At 47.5% G+C, this 17,332-nt stretch overlaps 1 protein-coding gene across 1 annotated transcript; it reads left to right on the forward strand.

Annotated features, from left to right (window-relative positions):
- Nucleotides 1-6,847: 6,847 nt before the first annotated feature.
- On the forward strand, nucleotides 6,848-15,849 carry HPX (hemopexin). Its single transcript, XM_080816823.1, has 10 exons — nucleotides 6,848-7,028; nucleotides 7,179-7,243; nucleotides 7,341-7,412; nucleotides 7,591-7,712; nucleotides 9,353-9,503; nucleotides 10,198-10,410; nucleotides 10,676-10,807; nucleotides 14,991-15,121; nucleotides 15,202-15,364; nucleotides 15,503-15,849. Exons 1-10 carry the CDS (start codon nucleotides 6,946-6,948, stop codon nucleotides 15,760-15,762), a joined length of 1,392 nt encoding a protein of 463 aa, XP_080672949.1. The 5' UTR covers nucleotides 6,848-6,945; the 3' UTR covers nucleotides 15,763-15,849.
- Nucleotides 15,850-17,332: the final 1,483 nt, after the last annotated feature.

Below are 17,332 nucleotides of genomic sequence, written 5' to 3' on the forward strand. Positions count from 1 at the left end.
GAGAGACTGCAGAGCCAATCTTAGAGCTCACTGATGAAGCCCTGGAACCCTGCTTGTTCTCCATTCTACGGTTGTTGCCCATTCTCCATGGTGGAATGGGGATCCTAGAATCCTGAGTTGTCGTGGGCCAGGGTTTGGCTGCCAATTCCGGAGATAAGTACAACCAGCACTCAGTGACTTGGGAGGCAGGGCCTATGAGGGACTATGACTTCTCCCTCTATACAAGGCTGAGGCTCAGAGGAATAGGGCATAGGACTGATGAAGAACGGAGCCTGGACTTGAATCTACAGCTGTCATACTCCTAACCTGAAAATCGCTCCTCACTCATTATGCCCCTTGCATCTGGCATGGTAACTGGCAGAGAAGGCACCCGAGATTTGGGGAATGATGGATCTGGGAAGGTTAGTTATAAGAGGTCTTGGGAAAGCTCAAGACATTGTCCTTCTGTAGGGTGATTCCCAGAGCTAAGATGGCAGGGCCTGTCCATGGACCTGTGGAAGACCATGGGGGCTTTGCAGAGATTAAAGGGGCACCACATGAACCACATGGAAGTCTTGGTTATCTTCACTTCCCTGATCCTCTTTGTCTTTGCTGGCTGGGACCTGGTAGGCAGGTGTAGGGACATATGAGCTCCCTGCAGTATTGGGGCAGGTGGTCTTTATAGGGCCTGCACTTCTGGGTCCAGTTAAGAGTAGGATTGCCTGAACCCATGCCCTGGCCAGCAGAGATGGTGTGCTCACTTATAGGTCCCTCAGCACCAGTGCGGGCTTCCCCGGGAGTTCACAGCTGGATAGTCTATTCCTTCCCTGCACTCCCGTCTTTATTTATTTTTTTAAATTGAAGTATGACTGACAGAATGTTACATTAGTTTCAGGTGTATCCTTTGTGACACAGCACCAACGGTGGCGCTGAGGATGCAAGCTCGGAGTTCCCAAACGTCTCACCACTCACATTCTTGACATCTAAAAGTAGCAGAGGAATAAAAGGGCAATAAAAATGAACTTCTTGGATGGGAAGCCCCACATGGCTTTCCTACCAGACTGAGAGCAGGCGGCTGGGGCTGGCTTCCATAGATACCTGTTTAAGTTGTCTGCCTAAGCCATCAGAAGGTGTCTCAAGGTGGGGTTACTCACTTCCTCTTGACCTGATCACAGTGCGTATTTTCTCCCCCCAACTTAGGCCTTGGGCCCATAAGTAGCTGGAAGTGGTCCCTGGCAGTAGAGGTGATGCCTTGGCTTAGTTGGCATTCATCTTAAATAATTTTTACTGACTCCGGGATGACATCAAAGCCCCCGCTGGAATAGGTCAGAAAGTTATATTGTGCTCCCATGAGGGCTCACACCTGGCTTAAAAAGGGCAATCAGGTGATCGGAACAGCCCTCTGGTCATATATGGGCAGCAGGTTCATTTATTCATTCAACAAGTACTTCTGCACACTTACTGTTGGCCAGAGTGTGGGAATACACACAGGAAAGTTCTTTGCCCTTGTGGAGCTTACCGTTCATTGGGGAAGACAGGCGAACAAGTAAACACAGGAACGTACATGTGTAGTGGCAGTCTGTTAACACTGTGATGGAAATGAACAGAATGCAGTACCTGGAAGAATACAGTGTGAAATCGGGTAGGCAAGGAAGGCCTGCAGTCACCTGCGGTCTGCGGTGGGGGTGGGTAGGGAACCACCTGTTTTACGAAGAGGAGGTAGAGATTTCCAGATAAAGGAAGAGCAGGTACAAATGTCCTGGGGTCAAGATCTCAGTGTATTGGAGGACCTGAAAGGAGGCCTGGTGATGGGGAGGAAGGAAGGGGGAGGAAGAGAGGAAAGGAACAAGTTTGGAGAGTCAGGCATGTGTTGGATTATTAAGTCAGATAGAGTTTGGATTCGATCTGGAGTATCCTAGTAAACCACAGAAAGGTTTAAGTGCTAGAGATGAATGGATGCCCTATGGGATGAACAGGTAGCTGGACAGCAATTCCATGGGGTGGAAAGAAAAGTGAGAATAAAAAAAAAAAATTCAACCTCTCTAAAGTGCTCCCCTTGAAGACCATAGACACCTTAAAATCATCTAGAGTCTTTCAGTTCTGGGGATGTTTTTCAAGAAAAATTGGGCAAAGGCACAAAGAGGTGTGAGCACCAATGTTTATCACAGCTATACTTATAATAGGAAAAAAATAATCCTAGAAAAACCTAAGTGTCCCTCAGCAGGGGATAGCTATATAAAGTTTTGCTTAAATATATAATGGAATTATATGCATCCTTTTAAAATGCTAATGTCTGATACATTAAGGAAGAAAAAGATTTTATAAAATTATATGTTTGTTTCAGAAGGGATATTGAAAGAATAGAGAAAGGCTGGAATAGATAAAGTGTGAGTAGTGATGTTCTCTGGTTAATAGAATTAAAGTTGATTTTTGTCTTCAAGAAAAAAAAAACTCTTAAGCAGGAGCATTAATATGTTTTTAGGCATGTCTTTGAAGCTTGTGCTTGCTATGAAGAATGTATTGTAGAGGGGCAGGAGAAGCAGGGAGAGAAGGGTTATTTCAGTGGTCAAGTAAGACATGATGGTATTTGCATTTTGAGGGAGGCAGAGAGAAGTGGATAAATTTTAGGTCTAACTAGAAAGTGGGAACAATAGAATTCAATGCTAAACAGTGTTTCAGGCACTGCTCTAAGAACTGAAGATATAGTAGTGAATAAAGTAGATGACATCCTTCTGTTCACTAAAGCAGTCTAGTGGGCAGTGGGATGCTAGAGCTGGTTAATTCTGGCTCACAGGGGCTCATGGTTAAATTTTCAGGAATTTTGACAGCTGGTTATTGTTGTCAATAATAACCCAGCCATTATTAAAAATTAAAGTATGTAAATCTGAAGTTAAGTACATTTTATTAACATTAAATATTATAAATATTCAAAACTCATCACTCCCTGATTATTTACTATTTACCTGTGTTCTTGAAGTTATTTACATCTATTGTATCTGCATGGTGGAAAACCACATAGTAAGTAGTACATTATTTCTAATTCCACTTTGGTGATGTTTGTAGCTTGACAATGGCCATAGTAGGTTTACCCACAGAAATTAGCAAACGCTACAGATCAGGACTTTTTCCCTTCTGAGAGCTGGCTGTTACACATGCTGCAGCATCTCCTTTGATAGGGTAATGAGCACAGCTCAAAGGTCAGGCAGCCAGCACTTCATCATAGCACTACCACTTGTTAACAATGGGATTTGGCTATGATACCTAGTATCAGTTTCCTCGTTTGTATAATGGGACTGATAGTATCGTATATTATATAGATAATATTTATGATTGAATGAAATAATCCATGTCAAGCGCAGTGCCAGGCACATATGCCCAACAGATATAAGCAAATTCGTATGTTTATTCATAGAGAAGCAAGAATGGAATATGCAGGGAGGTCCATTATAGGCAGAACAAGGGCAAAAATGCATGGCTGGAGGAGTCAGTTGGGAGCAGCTAACACTTTCTGGTGCGTGGAGCTTTATCCCATGGCTTCTAAGTCACGTAAAAGGAATCCAGGCTCTGCTCTGGGAGTACACAGCCACAGGCTGCAGGCCCAGCACAGGCAGCACTTAGTGGGCCCCAGGAGAAATGACTGAGATCAGAGAACTCAGACCAGGGGTGGGGCAGGCTGGACACAGTCATTCCAAGGGACAATGGGTCAGTGTCCAGTTTAAATGTAGCCTGTGGCAATGCAAGAGGAAGCTCTGCCCATGAAGACATTTGCAGGCCCACATTCAGATGCCCTTTGGGGGAAGCCAGAAAGTTGCTGGATAGGATTGAGAAGACCACAAGGAAAAGGGGTAGTTGGCTTTTTCTGGGCTTGAACTCCCCAGGATATCAAGCAAGAGACGGAGTCCCCAGACCTGCTCTGGGCAGCAGAAGTTTGCAGAGGAAGGAGTACTACTAAGCCCCCATAGTCGGGCTGAGAGGAGTGAGGCAAGAAGGCTAGAGAGCCCATTTCAGGGAAGAAAAACTGCTCTGGCCTCTGATTTAAGGGTGGATGCGCACTGAACCCTGTGGCCTCCAGGGGGCGCTCAGGACCAAGCGTGGACAAGCACTTTCTCAGCCCAGACCAGAGGGCTGGGAGGAACTCTGGAGAAGCAGAAATGGCCACTTCAAGGGAACAGAGAAGCAAGGCCAGCCCTATTTGGGTCCCCTGAGAAGAGTTGCCTTGTGCCCTGTGACTGACATCAGGATGGCGAACATATCCACAGCCTGGGTTTCCGAATGGACACAGTCCTCTGCCTCTTAGCTCCTGCTCAGAACTTGAGCTTCAGCAGAATTGCCTGCCATGCAGAAGACTCGGCCTGTCTAGTCCCTGTGGAGGTGGGGTGGGGGAGATGGGCAGGGGCTGGGGGAGGGCATGATGGGGAGGTTGGGAAGCAGAGAGGGAAGGGGAAGTCTCCTCTAATGCTATCTAAGCCCACTTAGGGTAGAAAAGAATTGGGAAACAGTAGTGGAAAAGTTTCACAAATCACTCTTCCAGGATAGGTAGACCCAGGGTTGCTGTGAAGGGAACCAGTGCTGTGTGGGGAAAAAGAAGCTAAACTGAAAAATTGCCATCCCGTATATGTGCTCAGAGTCCTGCTAGGCCAGAGGAGGCTGCTCCCCTGGGTCTGCAGGACCATGCCATGTCCTGCTAATATGACTACTGAAGACCCTCACTGTGGATTTCCTGAAGGGTGTTTGTGACTCAGTGTGAAAACCTCCACCTCCCCTGGCAGACTCAGGGAAATCTGTAGGACATATAGCCACGGGTCTGGAGCTAGAGACAGTGGTTGAGAGGGTTGCAGATGAAGGGTCTCTGGGTGCTCAGTAGGAAGAACCCAGGAAGGTTATATGAGGTTTTAGAGACTGAGAGGCAAAAAACAGGTGAGAACGGGTCAGGGTGGTGCTTCTGTGCCTAGTGCCCAGAAACTGGGGTGGAGCTGGTCCAGCCAGGGATGCCCTGCTGTGGGGAGAAAGTGGGTGTCAGGGATCTGCCATAGGAGCTCTGGCATTTACTTGCCCATGTTGCCAAGGGCTTGAGGAGTCCAGCTTTGTCCACTAACAAGGAGGAGTGATGTTAAAAAGGCACATTTTCAGGAGCACCTGGGTGGCTCAGTAGGTTAAGCATCTGCCTTTCACTCAGATCATGACCCCAGGGTCCTGGGATGGAGCCCCCTATCATTGGGCTCTCTGCTCAGTGGAGAGTCTGCTTCTCCCTCTGCCCCTCTCCCTGGCCCCCTCTGCCCCTCTCTCTCTCTCTAAAAAAAAAAAAAAAAAAAAAAGGCACATTTTCATTTGTAAGTCAAACGAGAACATTGGGCCTGATGACAGAGGCCTAGTGGCATGTTCCAGAGGTCCCACAGATCTCTGTTTTCCTGTTGAGAGGAAACTTTGCAGAGTAGAAGAAGAATTTGAGACCTTTGCTAAGGTTATATAGGGGAATGTCAGGGGCATGGAGCCATCTGAGAGGGATCAGGGCCCTTTGGGGCTGGACTGGGGAACAGGGGTCCTGGATCCTCATCCTGGCCCATAGCTGACTGCCCATGTTTGTCTTCTGATTCAGCAGCCAAGTCTCAGATGGCCATGAGGCAGGCTTTGGGAGTGGCCCCAAGGAGTACTGAAGACAGCAGTTACTAGAGATAGCAGGTAAGATCCTAGGGCTGGAAGAAGAGAGGCATGTGGGGATGGGACACTAGAGAGAAACAAGACCAAGTAAAGGGCAGTGACAAGGGGACCTGTGACCCCTGGATCACAGTATGCTTCCCATTATTAACACACCACCAATTCCCGATATTCCCCTCACCCCAGAAGCAAAGAAGGAATTCCCAGAAGGAATTGTTAGGAAGTCAGTTGCAACATTAGCAACACTAGTTAATAGGCAAAATCCGTTATTTTTTTCATTCAACAGTTATTGAGCACCTATTATGCACCAGGTACTATTTTAGGTGGGGAGAATGTAATGGTAAGTAAGACGGGCAAAACAAAGGAAAAAAAGCAACAAATAAATAGATAGATGAAATTTCATGTTTTAATAAGTGACACAAAAGAAATATGTGAGTGTCTGAAATGGCTAGATAAGGTGGTCAAGAAAGGCTTCATTCAGAAGATAGCATTTACGCAAGGCTCAGCAGTAAATATTGTGAAACCCCAGTTACAGTTCTGTTTATTCTGTGATGGGTAAATAAGGCCCTTTTCCCTTAAGGTGGAAATTCCCAGGAAAGACTAATTACTAAAATGCAATCTGCAAGAGAGAGACACCTCTTTCTGCCCCATTCAGCCCTTCCCTCCCAGGTGATTTTTCTAAGCACTTTGCCAGTGGGGGAGCGGAGGGAGAGGGGTGGGACTTGTACATTTGGCGACAGTGAAGTATTATTGACCCATCAAGGGCAAAGCTGAAGGGGTTTGGGAATGCCCCAAAAGAGCCTTGATGAAGTTTGTAAAAAGAGTATTTCTAAGTGTGTTTGTTAAATAGATATAAGTATCAGTGTCTTTATCTGTCTTAGAACATGGCTTGACACTTAGTACACAAAAATGGTAGTTTCCTCCACTTCTTTCCTCCCCGCCCCCCCCCCCATTGCAGAGGTCCAACCCCAGCAAGGTGATCGTCAATCATTCTACGTCCTTCCTTGACCTTATGGGCACCTGGACCCATCACCAAGGTGATGAAAATCACAGCCGGGTATCAACGGCACGGGCTAGTTACTGCTCAAAAGTCATTGAAGGGGGATGGGGCCTCTTGCCGGGAAAAGTTAGTCTTGGACTCAGATTTCTGTCCAGACCCTGACCTTATTTGCACTGATGTAATCAGCTAATATTGGCACAGTTGTGAGAGACAGGACTTGGAGGATCAGCAGGCCATGGTGGGGGTGGTGCTGCCACCATCTCTATATAGGGAGCTGAGCCGGAGCCCAGAGCTGTCTGTAGCACCTCAGCATGGCTCGGGCACTGGGAACACCCATTGCACTGGGGTTGGTAGGCCTATGCTGGTCTCTGGCTGTTGCCCACCCTCTTCCTCCGTGAGTAAAGCTTGAGCTGGGGAAGGGCTGGGGACTGGGCTAGACTGGGTTAGGGCCAGTTTTTAGGCCAGGGCAACTGTGAAGACAGGTGTGAAGCGCGAAGGGAGAGGAATCGGGCCCAGTGGATCCAGACAACTGTCTTCTCTCTAGGGACGGTACTCCAGGGAATAGGACTGAAGGTGGGAGTGGGACCAGAGGGAACCCAGGTGTGACTGGTAAGGCCCTGCCTCCCTGGAGTCTGTCTGTCTGGCTGTGTCTCTGCAACGTATTACCTGACAGGTCTTTTCCTTGCACCTCCCCACCCCCACCCAGAACTCTGCCTGGATGGCTCGAGCTTTGACGCTACCACCCTGGATGAACACGGGGCCATGCAGTTTTTTAAAGGTAGGAGGGGCTGGGATTGGGGCATTTGGGACTTCAGACTTGGTCCCATTCTCCGAGGGTGTATCTGTCTGTGGGAGATCTTAGAAGTTAACTGAGGGCATCACCCACAGCTTCTTGGTAACTATCACAGGAGGCCAAAACTTTGTTCTGGGTCCCTCAATGAGTGTGTGTTTTTCAGGGGAGTTTGTGTGGAACAGTAAAAAATGGGTCCGGGAGTTAATCTCAGAGAGGTGGAAGAATTTTACCAACCCCGTGGATGCTGCATTCCGCCGTGGTCACGACAGTGTCTTCCTGATCAAGGTACTGCTGGGGCAAGGTCAGGGCTGGGCCAGGAGGTGCTGGAATGGACACTAGAGACCCTCCCTCTGGTGGCCCTAGATGGACCCCTTACAGTGTGTTCCTGGTTTCCTGCCCCTATGCCTTCCTTCCCTGAAAAAGCTCAAGCTAAGAGAGTATACATGCACGTGGGTCTGTCAGGCATAGCAGTTAGTGGCTCTTCTTCAGGCCCAATCTCTGTCCAGACCTCTCTGCTACTCCTCATGCTGTTGGCCATCCTTCCCTTCCTGGTAATGTCTTCCCTTGGTCTCTGACTCTGCCTCACGTACTCTTCATATGGTGGCCAGGCCGTTCATAACAATGGCACCTGGCCAAGGGGTGAGGGGAAGATGAAATCCAGTCTGCTGTGCTCACCAAGTCCCATGTCCTGGCCCAGGCTGTGTCTGCTTGGAGGAAGGGCACCTTCTCCTAATTTGTACAAGGTGCCGTGTGCTTGGGGCAGCCCTCACTCCCAGCTTTAGGTTCCCTCCTGCCTCTTTCTTGCTGTTTTCCACCTTCCCATCTTCAGCCAGTCCCTGAATGTTCCTTGGAGATCTGTCCTAGCCCTTCAAAACACCCTCCCTGAGTGATCTCAACTACTGTCATGGCTGTGAGGACTCTCTATGTTGTGGACACCAGATCTGGCTCCTCTTAGAGCTCCAGATATCTCTTTCCAATTTCCTGGCAGATATCTTTGGCTTAGATGTTCTGTGGATACCTCAAATTCGGTATCCCCCAAATCAAGCTTAGTATCTTTCTTACAAACTCACCCTTTCTGCTGTGTCCTCTATTTGATTAAGTGGCACCACCTTGTGCCAGTTCCTGCAAGTCAGGTACACTTGGGTCTCGAGATCTGGCCTTTGGTTATCTTTTCAGGCTTATCTACTCCCCCACCACAATCACTGTGTGCCAGCTCCATGAGACTACGTATAATTCTCTGAGCATGCTCTGCATCTGCTGCTCCCTCTGCTGGTGACACCCTTTATACAATTGTCACACTGAATTCCTACTCCGTTTTCAACTCTTGGCCCCCATGCTTCCTCCTCTGTGAAGCCTTCCAGGAATTCTCTGGGTAGGCTTAAGCACTCCCTCTATATTCCCCATGCACTTCACCTGTTTCTACTTTGGTGGTTGCATGGCTAGGATTGTAGGAACCTTTCTGCTTTTGTACAGTGAACTCCTTGAAGGCAGAGACTGTCCTGTCATCCTTTTATCCCCAGTGCCTTTCACAATATCTGGCATATAGTAGTCATTCAGCAACTGTTTCTCAAGTGAACAGATGAATAAACAAATGGATAGGTGAACGAATGAATGTATGAATGGATGCATGATTGCAGGATGACTATTTGTGGATGTGTTTGCCAAGACTAATGGTATTACAGATAAGTGTGTCATGAAAGTGTCAGATGCGTGCATGTGCTATAGCAACGGGGGGGGATTTGCACAGTGAAGCTCATAGTATGTATTTGTGCAAGGGACAGCACACTGTCGTCCACAGTTTAATTGAAAGTGTGTAGGGGCGCAAGGGGGATATTGTATAAATGCAATAGATCAGAGATGTAATATATGAACGCAGGTGGCAGTATTTGGGGTCCACAGATTAAAATAGAGTGATTTGTATGCAGGGAGATAAAGTCTGGGTGTATCCTCCTGAGAAGGAGAAAGGATATCCAAAGTTGCTCCAAGAAGAGTTTCCTGGAATCCCATCACCAGTGGATGCAGCTGTGGAATGTCACCGTGGGGAATGCCAAGAGGAGGGTGTCCTCTTCTTCAAAGGTCAGCACAGGCTGGAATAAGAAGGCCTGGAGTAATGGTGGGCTGGTGGTGATTGAGGTAGTGGCAGGGATGGTGGTGATGATGGAGCACCATGTGGCTTCCCAAGGAAGGGAAGAAATAGAGAAGCTGGTTATGGTCTAAAGGTCAAATAGGGGAAGGAGAAGAAGTCACCCTGCATGAGATAACCGGGTGTACTTTTGCTAAAATTCTTCACTGTTCCCCATCATCCTTAGGATGAATCTATATTCTTTAGTCTTACATACAAGATTCTCCATGGCCAACTTCCTACTGACCCTCCAGCCTTGATACTTATCATGCCTTTACCTTGAATATGAAGTTCCAGAGACTCTACACTGTTCCCTGTACACCTCATTTGCTTCATGCTTCAGACTTTCCTCCTTCTGGAGTTCCATCTCCTCCTCATCTCCGCCCTGTAATTCCTGCTTTAGGTATGAGTTTAAATATCACCTTCTCTGGAAACCTTTCCCTGTCTCCTCTAAATGCACTTGCTGAGCCAATCATATGCATTTTGCTGCTGAAGTTTATTATATGATCACTCTCTTCAACTGTTTCCCTGCTGGGCTGTGAGTTCCAGGGGGCTAAGACTGTATCTGGCCCATCATGGGACCCAGTGCTAGCTTAAGGGAGGGCATAGCCTGGCCTCACTGAATGTTTGTTGACTGATTGGACAAAGGTAACCAAACATGGTTCTGGGACTTGGCTACGGGAACCAAAAAGGAGCGTTCCTGGCCAGCTGTTGGGGAATGCTCCTCTGCCCTGCGATGGCTCGGCCGCTACTTCTGCTTCCGGGGTAACCAATTCCTGCGCTTCCACCCCGTCACGGGAGAGGTGCTTCCAAAGTACCCTCTGGATGTCCGAGACTACTTCATATCCTGCCCCGGCAGAGGTGAGAAAGCCCCAGCCCCTGAAATTCACCTGAATTCACCTACCTTCCCTGAGTTTGCAGACCCCACCTACCCTAGCTCCTACTTTAATCCTGTGATATAGCACCTTGGCCCTTGCCCTAGCCCAATCTCCATTTTGGACACTCCCAGTTGTCCTCCTGTAGAAGAAGTCTACATCCCCACTAACCCTAGCCATCTCGGCCACCTCAGACTTCATTCTGACCTCCGCCTCCCTCTGTGTTCCCCCTCACCTATTTCTCTTCCCAGGCCATGGACACAGGAATGGGATGGGCCATGGGAATGGTACCCATCATGGCCATGGGGATATGCGCTGTAGCCCACATCTAGTCTTGTCTGCACTGCTGACCGACAACCATGGTGCCACATATGCCTTCAGTGGTGAGAGATGCTTCCTGACTCCCCCATCTCTGCCCTCCATACTTCCTGTCTCTTTCATATATTTCTGATTACTTCCTCCATTTTCATCACTGCATACTTTATTTTGTCCCCTCGGGCCCCAACCTTAGCCTCCTCGGCATGCAGTTTTTTATCCCTCATCTCGTCCGGTGCATATTCAACCTTGTCTCTCATTGTCCAGGCCTCTAACTTCATCTACCTGACTACCTCACAGGACCATCTACTCTGAGACCTGTGCCCTCTTTGGGTCTCTATGACTCCTCATATTCCCTTAGCTCTTGCATGTCTTGCTAGGTCCTCTAGCTCCCCTTAAGCATATCCTCAGGAGCTCAATCTTTTTCCAAGTGCCTCTTGGTTCTTAGCTCAGGCCTCTGGGCACAGCATTACCTGGGGATGAGATGTTCCTATTGATGAGAACCAGCCAAGAAACTTTGGGTCCCTTAGACCTCTAGGAGATAGATTTGCTGGCCTAAGGAGGTTTCTTCTCTTAGTGACCAGAGAGACATCTCTCTCCAGACCTGTGGCATTAGTTAGTAAAAGCCATGTAGTGATACCTAGGGATGTTCTGGCATTAGTCAGGCAGAGAGTGATGAGTCTTGATCCACCTTGAATAGCTCCAAGAGAAGGAGTAAACAAATACTCAGCCTAAGATATACATATGATCATATATAAATGTAAAATAGTGGTGAGAACACAGAACAGTGAAAATCCATTTTTGCTCCTAACTCCTGGACAAATCTGATCAGATATGACTACCAAGCTATAATGAAAAAGACACAGTTGTGAGGAGAGTATATCCCCACAACAGGAATGCATGGTGTAGTGAGAACATTCATCCATGAAGAAACACACACCTGCAGTGAAAATATAGACTTATACTGAGAATCTATGCCATGGTAAGAACACATAATTATCAACATACAGCTGTGGTGAGAGCATGGGACTATTGGGAGGACAGACAGAAAAAGGGAGACAGAGATAGAGGTAGGTAGGTAAAGATATAGAGGAAACAGGGCCACAGGGACCACATAGAGATGTACAGAGAATACCCAACCATGGAGAGATCACAGAACCTCCAGGCCATGTGGCCATGAATAGAATGCAGCTGAACTCCTAAATCAAAAGTATTAAATATATTTCCTAGCTGATGAGAGAACACTGTTATGTTAAAAATCCCCAGCTGAGGTGACAACACTAGTGTGACCCAGCTACTCAACATAGGGCTGGTCCTCTCCCCTCTCTGACATATCTTTCTCTGTTCTCTGCCCCCTAGCTCCTTACCCATTGTTTCTGCTTTTTCACAATGTTGGCTTGCACAAGGCCCATCATGCCCTCTCCCTTCTCCTAGTCATGATCTTTCAGCCTCAGGTCCAACTGGGAACTGCCTCTGCTGCTCTCTTTTTTCCTGCTTGGGTTGCCAGAAAGGAAATCTGACTGACCCAGCCCATATTTTTATTCTAGCCCACACTGAAGTGGTTGCTGGCCAGTCTGTGCATTGCCTGGTGAGGCATCAGGGGCTCATCACGTATTTCCTCTGCACAAAGAGCACCACAGCCCATTCTCAAAATAGGGGTTATAAGCAGGGTAGTTTCTGCAGGAGGTGAGGGGGGCTATGTAGTCACTATGACATGCCCAGTAAACAGCTGTAAAGGGAGCTTGTGGCTATCGTGAGAACATCGGCTATTTATGCAACAAGTGTTTATTGAGCACCTGAGAGGCACCAGATGTAGTTCTAAGCACTGGGATACAGGAGGCAGCATGGCAGATGAGACGGGTGCCCTCACACAGCCTGACAAGGGGAGAAAGGACCATAAGAAAAGGAAAGAAGAGAATACTCTCAGGTAGTTGTGAAGTGTTATGGGAACATCAGGATGTTCCTTATCCTCAAATATCATTTGGAGGTGGTATAAATGGATTTAAGAATTGTTGATGTTTAAAAATATAAAATAAAAAATGTTAGGTATCAAAGGAAAACTGTGAAGAAATTAAGACAGGATAATGAGATAGAGGTGAGGAAAATGAGGCGGACCTTCTTTGAAGAGATGCTTTTTGAGCTGATATTTCAGTAATAAAAAGGCATTAGGTAAGTAAAATAAGATAAAATCAGAGAGTGAGGCAAACCGTAAGAGACTTATTTTATTTTATTTATTTGTCAGAGAGAGTGAAAGTGAGCGAGCGAGAGAGCACAAGCAGGGGGAAGCACAAGAAGGAGAAGCAGGCTCCCCACTGAGCAGGGAACCTGATGTGGGACTTGATCTCAGGACCCTCGGATAATGACCTGAGCCAAAGGCAGATGCTTAACTGATTGAGCCACCCAGGTGTCCCAAGAGACTCTTAATTATAGGAAACAAACCGAGGGTTGCTCAAGGGGAAGGAGGTGAGAGGGATAGGATAACGGGGTGGTGGGCATTAAGAAGGGCACTTGAGATAATGAGAACTGGGTGTTTTAAGCAACTGATGAAATCACTAAATTCTACCCCTGAAACTAATAACACACTGTACTTTAACTAAATTGAATTTAAATAAAAAAAATTTTTTTAAAGCATTAGGTACATAAAGCACTGGGGGAAAAGCATTTTAGAGAGGATAGATAGCATATACTATGAGGAATCAGGAAAGGAGGCCAGAGTGGCTAGAGAACAATATAAGAGCAGGTGAATGGCTTGAAAAGAGGGAGACAGGGGACAAATTACATATACCTGGTAAGGATTTTCAACTGTGAAAGAAAACCAGGAGGGGGTCTTGAGCAGGGCTATGATATGTTCTCACTTATTTTTTAAAGATCATCCTGGAGCACACAGTCATTAGAGATACAATGGTGTAAGCAGGGAATCCAGCTAGTAGTTCTTGCAGTTGTCTGGATTAGAGGCAATGATAGTGTGGACTAGGATAATAGCTCCAGAGGTGGTGAGGAGTCATCTTGATATCTTTTGGAGGTCGAGGTAACAGCATTAACCAATGGACTGAATATTGGTTGGAGTGGGGAATGAAAAAGAGAGGTCTTAAGAATGACTTAGCTTTCTGGGACTAGGCAACTGGGTGACTGGTGGTTTCCTCTTTCTAAAATGGGGAAAGATGAGGTAGGTGTGTGTGTGTGTGTGTGTGTGTGTGTGTGTGTGTGCGTGCGTGTGTGTTTTGGCAGGGAGCAGACATCAGCTTGGACACTGTAGGGTTTTGGTGTCTAATGGCCCCAAGTGGACATATTGGGCAGGCGGTTAAGTTTGAGCCTGATGCCCAAAGGAGAGGTCTATGAAAGCTGAAGAGAACAGATCCAAAGTCATCAGCATGTAGCTGGTATTTAAAGCCCTAGACAGGGTGAAATTACCAAGAGAGTGAGTGTAGGTAGTGAAGAGGCCCAAACTAGAGGATTCCAATATAAGATATCAGGCTGAAGAGAAGGGTAGTAAAAAAAAAAAAAAAAAAAAAGGAACACTGGAAGAGGCTGGTATCACAGAAGCCAAGATCCAAAAAAAGATATTTCAAGAAGAGAGTCGTGAGCAGTCAAATGCTGCTGAGAGGTGGAGCAGGATGGAGACAGAGAATTGACAATTAGATTTGGCAAGTTGGAGGACACTGACGACCTTGAAAAGTACAGTTTCAGTGGAGGAGGGAAACAAGTGTAAGTGAAGTGGTTAAGGAAGGAGAGGTAAATGGGAACTTAGATAATTCCCTTAATAAATCTTTATGAGAAGGGGAGAAGAAAATTAGGGCACTGGTCTGGCTACTCCCTCACTCTCCTGCTACATCAGGGGTTTAGGGAACACACCCAGAGTGAGAACACTTGGTGGGATTATGCTGTGGTGATTCTCTTTTACCTTCTGGTCACTGTCCCTCATTGTCTACAGTATCTCTGTACATGGATGTCTGAGATGCATAGGGAGCCCCTGCCAAACCCCATGACGTTGGCCTCTCTTGGCACCTTAGCCACTGTTCTCCATGCTTGCCCTTCTGTCAGGCTCCTAGTGACTCCAGCTCCAATCAGGGCACCATGCCAAACTTTGCTGCTCAAGTCCTGCTCTATCTCCTTTCACCCAGTCTCTTCCCTCTTGGCCTCTGGATGTATTCTCTCCCCCTTCTCAGGACCTATCCCTGCACCTGTTACTTGCCTATTCCCTGCCTGGCCTTTTACCATCAGTACTAGAGAGGTACCTCTGATACCCGACAGGGTCCCACTACTGGCGTCTGGACACTAGCAGGGATGGGTGGCACAGCTGGCCCATTGTCCATCAGTGGCCCCAGGGTCCTTCAGCAGTGGATGCAGCCTTTTCCTGGGACAGTAAAGTCTACCTAATCCAGGTATGTGTTGGGAGAGAGGCTTGAAATGGGGACTGGAAGAATATCCAGCTCTGTGCTGATTAATGTCCTTTGTCTTCCAGGGCACTCAGGTATATATCTTCCTGACAAAGGGAGGCTATACTCTAGTAGATGGTTATCCAAAGAGGTTGGAGAAGGAATTTGGGAGCCCTCATGGGATCAACCTTGAGGCTGTGGATGCAGCCTTTACTTGTCCAGGGACTTCTCGGCTCCACATTATGGCAGGTGAGGGGCATCTGGATACTGAAGGGTAGCTTGTTCTGCTACTTCTCCATTGCATAGATCCCCATTGGGGCATGGGAAAGGGTAAGGTGAGAATCCCATGATGTGAAAGCAATGTTTTGTCTGTCGCCTTCTTCCCAGGACGGAAGCTGTGGTGGCTGGACCTGAAGTTAGGACCTCAAGCCACGTGGACGGAGCTTCCTTGGCCCCATGAGAAGGTTGACGGGGCCCTGTGTATTGAACAGTCCCTCGGCCCCAGCTCATGTTCTGCCCATGGTCCTGGCTTATACCTCATCCATGGCTCTGATTTGTACTGCTACAGTGATGTGGAGAAACTGAGCACAGCCAAGACTCTTCCCCAGCCCCAGAGAGTGGAGAACCTCCTGGGCTGCAGTCACTGACAGGAGCGTTCTTGGGATGAGTCTGGCCCAGTTTCTTCTCCCTATTTTCCTCACAATAAAGCCAGAGTGCTTCTTTGCTGGACTCAAGGTGCCCTGGTTGTGGAAGAGTCTCATTTCTTTCTTGGAACTGAGGAGCTAGTAATATCTCTTTGGAGACTGTCAAGTTCAAACAAGGCTGTGGGAAGCAACAGAGGAGAGGTCTGAGGGAACAACTCCCAGAAGTAGACTCACACTCTAGACCATGGCCTCATCTGGTTTAAGGCTAACCCCTCCTGACCTGGTGGCCCCTTGCCTTATGTGAATTTGGTGGATAGAAGAGTAGACTGACAAGCTCCACCTGCCACACAGGGCTTTGCACTGGGAGGCCAGGCCATTGAGTGGCTTCTGATAAGTACCAGGTACCACTGGACCAGGAGAACTGCCTAAGGTTCCTTCACCAGCCTCAATGGCTGGGAGTCCCTCCCAGAAGCCCAGGAGATGAATCTGGGCTTCTCAGATCAGGATGCACCCAGAGATTGAGGCTGGCTGTGGCTGGAAACAGAGGTTGGGGTGAGGCACCAGAGCTGTGGGGTCCACTATGAAGAAGTGTCTTGAGCTTTCCCCTTCATCCCTGATGGAGTCTAGATGATTCTCATAGAGCTGGGTGCCCCTCCTTCAGTCTGAGAGGTGGGGATAAGGCCAGAGTCTCAGGTCTGGGCCTTATTCAGTTGATATGCTACATCTGGGCCCATCACTGCGTCATGCCAGAGCGCTTTGCGGTGTCTAAACAGTTATCCAGCAACTCTGGTACTTAGGTTAACTTCCTCCTCTCTATCAAAGGAAGAAATTTAAGTCTTTTCTTTCTTCTCTTTTCCTACCTGCTCTGTCACAGGGAAGCCTCCAGCTTGTCTCCAAGGAACTCCCAGAAAAGGTCCCACTCATGCTCTTTCATTCACTCTGCAGCTCCTAGGAGCAGAACAGTGTGTCAGTCAATGAATCACACAGTCTGTGCCTCAAGAATCTCCAACTGTACATTAGAGTCAAGAGGGGACTCCAGATAAGGCGTTAGATACATGCAATAAAGTGAGATAGATATTAAGGTGGAAGAGCCTATCTATATATAAAGGAGAATTGAATCAGCAATACCTGGGATGGAGGGGTTAGAAAAGGCCTCAGACATAACACTTAATCTGAATTTTAAAAGATGAGTAGAATGTATGGACGTCCTTTAATAAATTCAGTACCTACAATGCACTACCATGCCAGGAACATTATAGGCAGAGGAGGCAACATGAGCAAAAAAAAAAAAAAAAAAAAAGCCAGAGCAGAGGAAATAGCCAGGACTGGGAGCCACAGTTACTTCAGAGGGCTGAAAGAGGGGCTGGTGGGAAATGAGGTTGGAGAAGGAGGCAGGGGCTTGTCAGCTCATGTCAGGCTAAGAAGCACAGCTTTTGTCTGTCTTTGGGGCAATGAAGACTTACTAAGAGATTTTAAACATGGGTGTGGCATGCTGAGGTTTGCATTTTAGAGAGACCATTCTGACTATGGCAGAGAGGATGCTGGGTGAAAGGAGCCCACAGTGAATGTGAGG

The sequence above is a fragment of the Martes martes genome (assembly GCF_963455335.1).
Source record: "Martes martes genome assembly, chromosome: 10".
Lineage (NCBI taxonomy): Eukaryota > Metazoa > Chordata > Mammalia > Carnivora > Mustelidae > Martes > Martes martes.